This window comes from Ammodytes marinus (genome assembly GCF_949987685.1).
Source record: "Ammodytes marinus genome assembly, chromosome: 10".
Taxonomy (NCBI): Eukaryota; Metazoa; Chordata; class Actinopteri; order Uranoscopiformes; family Ammodytidae; genus Ammodytes; species Ammodytes marinus.
Window position 1 is genome coordinate 32357550 of NC_137214.1, and position 5000 is coordinate 32362549.

Consider the following 5000-nt stretch of genomic DNA (forward strand, 5'->3'; position numbering starts at 1 on the left):
AGTATGAAAGAAGACATGTTATGGAAGATAAATAGACATAGTCTACTTAAAAGGTTTCTAAGACATTGTTTAAATAAAAGGTAAATGTCAAGCAAAAAATTAAAAGTCAAAAAAGGTGTGAAAAAACTATATTTTTACCTTTTGTATTTCAATATATATAATACCTTAATTGAATTCCTTATTAATATTAATTCCTTTTCTCACTCACTCACATCACACACACACACACACACACACACACACACACACACACACAAGTCTTTAACTGAATTCCTTTGTTATTTCCCCAGGACGCTGTCTAAGGAGCAGACTTACAAATGTAGGGTTAGACAGTGAGACCATAAAACACTCTTTCTGCCTTTTCTCAGGCTAGGATGACAGACAGACAGACAGACAGACAGACAGACAGACAGACAGACAGACAGACAGACAGACAGGTCTTTAACTATATTCCTTTGTGTTTTCCCCCAGGACCCTGTCTAAGGAGCAGAGTGAAGTGAAGTCGGCGCTCGAGAGGCAGTGTCTGCTCAACCAGAATCTGTCTCAGGAGAAAGAACAGCTGATGTTTAAACTGAGGCACAAAGACTCATGTCCAACCATCCTGCACATACCCATCAAACACACACACTGACAGACAGACAGGCAGGCAGACAGAGAGACAGACAGACAGACAGACAGACAGACAGACAGAGAGAGAGACTGACAGACAGACAGACAGACAGACAGACAGACAGACAGACACACACACACACACTGAGAGAGATATATACACACACTGATAGACAGACAGACAGACACACTGACAGAGAGACGGACTGACAGACAGAGAGATACACACACTGACAGACAGACAGACAGACAGACAGACAGACAGACAGACAGACTGAGAGAGATATACACACACTGACAGAGACACACACACTCGGACAGACAGACACACACACACAGACACAGACACACACACACACACATAGAGAGAGATATACACACACACACACCTCAACGTGGATATATCGGCCTGGTTTTACCCGGATACAAACTCACACTGGGCTTCGGCTTCGACTCTTAAAAACTGGATTAAACTCAGAACACAAACAGGAGACTTGTATTAACTCTGTAAGTATTTCCCATCGGACTGCAACTCCATGAACCCTCTAAAGTCTGTTACATTATCTCTGCTTTACGGGATATATCTCCGGCTGAAAACTGCATCAAAATATTCTTAATGTTATAATGTTAGGCCTTTTCTGTCTGAGTTTGGGTTAATTTTAATTTTTTTTTTTTTTTGGGGGGTAAAACAAACTTTTTATCTGCATCAAAATTAGCCTAAAATGATCTGTTCTGATTGTGGGTTAAATTTTAAATTAATTTTTTCTTTTCTGTCAAAAAAAACTTGGAGGAATCAGTCTAGAAGATTCTTTGCGAAATACCTTTTTGTGGCGACGTAGCTACTTAGTTTTCTAGCTATTCGGCTAGAAAAATAAGTCAAGCAAAATGTTAATTTAAGAGGTGTGTATTTGTCGATACTACATCTCTTTAACAGGGATTTTGTGAATCTGAATTTTTCCCCCCACAACTGAAACGATTTTTAGTTTTGTTTTTGTCAAATTTTTTGATTGAAAACGTTGTGTATTAAAGGCCTACTTCACCGGTTTGAATATGAAGGTGTATTGAATTCTGAGATCCTATGTAGTATAAATGTGCAAAAAAATAAAAAATCGGTTCATCCTAGCCTGAGAAAAGGCAGAAAGAGTGTTTTTTTTAACCCTATATTTCTCTTTCTCGTGACATCACAGAAAGAGAAATATAGGGTTAAAAAAAACATACTTTGTAAATATTACTGTGATGTCACAGTAAAAGACATCACAGTAATATTTACAAAGTACGTTTTTTTTCACCCTATATTTCTCTTTCTGTGATGTCACGAGAAAGAGAAATATAGGGTTAAAAAAACACTCTTTCTGCCTTTTCTCAGGCTAGGATGAACCGATTTTTTATTTTTTTGCACATTTATACTACATAGGATCTCAGAATTCAATACACCTTCATATTCAAACCGGTGAAGTAGGCCTTTAACGTCAACGTTCCCATTGCTGACTATGTGATCGTATCCACTTATAACGGGGATAACTTTCTTCTTGGTGCGACATGTAATTCTACGATATATCCGTCTATCTGTCCGCTAAAAGTGCCTAAAACTCGAATTTTTCAACCTAAAAAATTTATATTCTGAGCTTCTGTGTTGATATAGAATAAGTCGATTATAAGATCGATATTTTTGAGAATTTGTTCCATATGAGAAATATCGCACTTCATACTCCCATAAAAAAAAAATATATATATTTCCACTGTCAGACCCTGATTCTAAGTGCCTTGCTCCAGGGCACAGAGGTGATATGGAATATTTGGTTGTGGGGTTTTAGTGATGTAGTAAGTCACTGACAAGACAATCAGTTTAACAGGGTTACAGGGACTGACTGATTTTGACACACACACACACACACACACACACTCACTTAACCAACCCCACATACACACACACACACACACTTAACAACACACACACACACTTATTGTGTCTGACTTATTTTTAGCCACTTCTGTATTGAGAATATTTTACCATTTTAAATCGTCAGTGTTGAAATCCACCAACATGACTCATGGTTTTCCCCTTGTCTAGTGTTTAAAGGTGCAGTCAGTGATTCTGGAGAACGCTTGTTGTCAAAATCACTTTTTTGTCAAAATTTGTGAATATTTCCTCATGATCCACTACGTGTGTGTGTGTGTGTGTGTGTGTGTGTGTGTGTGTGTGTGTGTGTGTGTGTGTGTGTGTGTGTGTGTGTGTGTGTGTGTGTGTGTGTGTGTGTGTGTGTGTGTGTGTGTGTGTGTGTGTGTGTGTGTGTGTGCAGCCTAGGCTCTGTAAAAGGGCATGTTGCTATAGCTAGGTCCGGCCCCTTTTGTTAACATACAAGTTCGCACACAGTACAGACAGGTAGCGGATCATGAGGAGATATTCACTGATTTTGACAAAGTGATTTTGACAACAAGCGTTCTCCAGAATCACTGACTCCACCTTTAAACTTTAACTAAATTGTATTAATAATCACTGTATCAATCCGCCTTGAACAGCTGTCAGTCAGTTTGAGATTTACTTTTAAAAGTTGTGAAGAATATTTGCCACTCATAGTCCATTATACTTTTTTTCTTTGTGTTACCATGACAATGTTATTATGGGATTTGATGTAGTCATGTGATATTGCCAAAAAAAAACTATGAAAAAAAAATTGATTATTTTTTTTCAGCTGTCAGTATTTTGACAAACCCCCCCCCCCACCCACCTCCCCACCCTCTCCTTATGCACTGAGCACTTTGAACAGTATTTTAGTCGACTGTATAAGAGAGATTTTAAGATTGAGTTTTTGAGATTTGTCCAGTTTTGTTGCCGTAGATTTTTTTGAAGAATTTGATTTTTTTTTTTTCAGTTTCTTTAACGTGTAAAAACTTGTTCGAACTTTTTCTTGGATTTTATGTCCAGCAGTTTGTTTTGTTTTTCTCCTTTTTGTTTCATTCAATTGATGAAATAAACATTTTCAAAAGAAACCGCTGTCTGTCTCTGTGTGTGTGTGTGTGTGTGTGTGTGTGTGTGTGTGTGTGTGTGTGTGTGTGTGTGTGTGTGTGTGTGTGTGTGTGTGTGTGTGTGTGTGTGTGTGTGATTTTATACTTTGTCTGCAACCCCTCTCAAAATTGATTTCTCTTCATTCGAGAATCAAATCCTTCGGTGGGTATATTTGCATGACTGATGTTGATAAGTGGAGTAAGTATCCTTAACCCTAAACCTAACCCTAAAACTAAGCCTAAAAGTCAAAATTATTCCTATAGCACATTTAAAAACAGCATCAGTTGACCAAAGTGCTGTACAAGATACAATACAAAACAACATATAAGATGCATGAAAAAAAAATAAAAAAAACCTAACCCTGACCATAACCGGCGTATAGTCCTATGTCGGCCTACAGGCTCTAACCCTGTAATCTACTGTGAAAAATGCTGAATTAACTCAGCGAAGGTTTATGTCATGCAATTATGGAAATTATGGTGGAGAAAATAAACCCTTTCTAAATATTATTAGGACCAGTTAAGGGAAAACGGGGAACATAGGAACTTTTTTTTTTATAAAGGGTCCTATGTTCCCCGTGCCCATGAAATTTACTCCACTCATTAACATCAGTCATGCAAATATACCCACCAAAGGATTTGATTCTCGGATGAAGAGAAAAAATGGACTGTCTTGCTGTGAAAAGCACCCCCTCTCAAAATCGATCTCTCTTCATCCGAGAATCAAATCCTTTGGTGGGTATATATGCACGACTGATGTTAAGAAGTGGATTAAGTTTCATGTGCGTCAGACTTTCCTTGTGTGAGATAGCAACCCTAGCCCAACCCTAACCCTACAGAATATATTTGCATGAATGATGTGAAGAGGTGGATTAACCCTAACCCTAAGCCTAAACGTAATTTCGCTTCACGAATTTCCGGCTTTTATTTTTTTGAACTGAGTTAGATTTTTCTGCGACGCGACAAAATTCACCTTCCAAAATATTTGCTTTTTCCTGCCGTTTATTCGCGTTGCGCCCGGTGTGCAAAGGCCTTAAGCCTAAATCTAACCCTAAACCTAACCCTAAGCCTAACCCTAAACCTAAGCCTTACCCTAAACCTAAGCCTAAACCTAACCCTAACCAGCGTTCTATAATATTTATGAACATTAATGATCATTTATTTTATTATCAGATTTTTATAAAAGACAACTGTGACATCATATATTGATTTTTTTGACTGGTTCTCAAATTGTTCAATTTGTTGTCATGGTGACGCATTATATAATTTAAAAAATCCATAAATATGTTCTAAACATTCCAATGGAACCCTCTGTGTTCCTTTGATCTTTCTAAAGCGTCAACAACAACAACAACGTCTTCTCTAAGATCAAAGGATCAGAGGGT

At 37.7% G+C, this 5000-nt stretch overlaps 1 protein-coding gene across 1 annotated transcript in view; it reads left to right on the forward strand.

Annotated features, from left to right (window-relative positions):
• The window catches only part of ccdc69 (coiled-coil domain containing 69), a 26288-nt gene extending 25617 nt beyond the window's left edge, over positions 1-671 (forward strand). Inside the window, exon 9 of the mRNA XM_080036194.1 lies at positions 472-671. Coding sequence (XP_079892320.1) covers positions 472-631 — 160 coding nt within the window. The 3' untranslated portion in view covers positions 632-671. The remainder of the gene's footprint in view (positions 1-471) is intronic.
• The last annotated feature ends 4329 nt before the right edge of the window (positions 672-5000 follow it).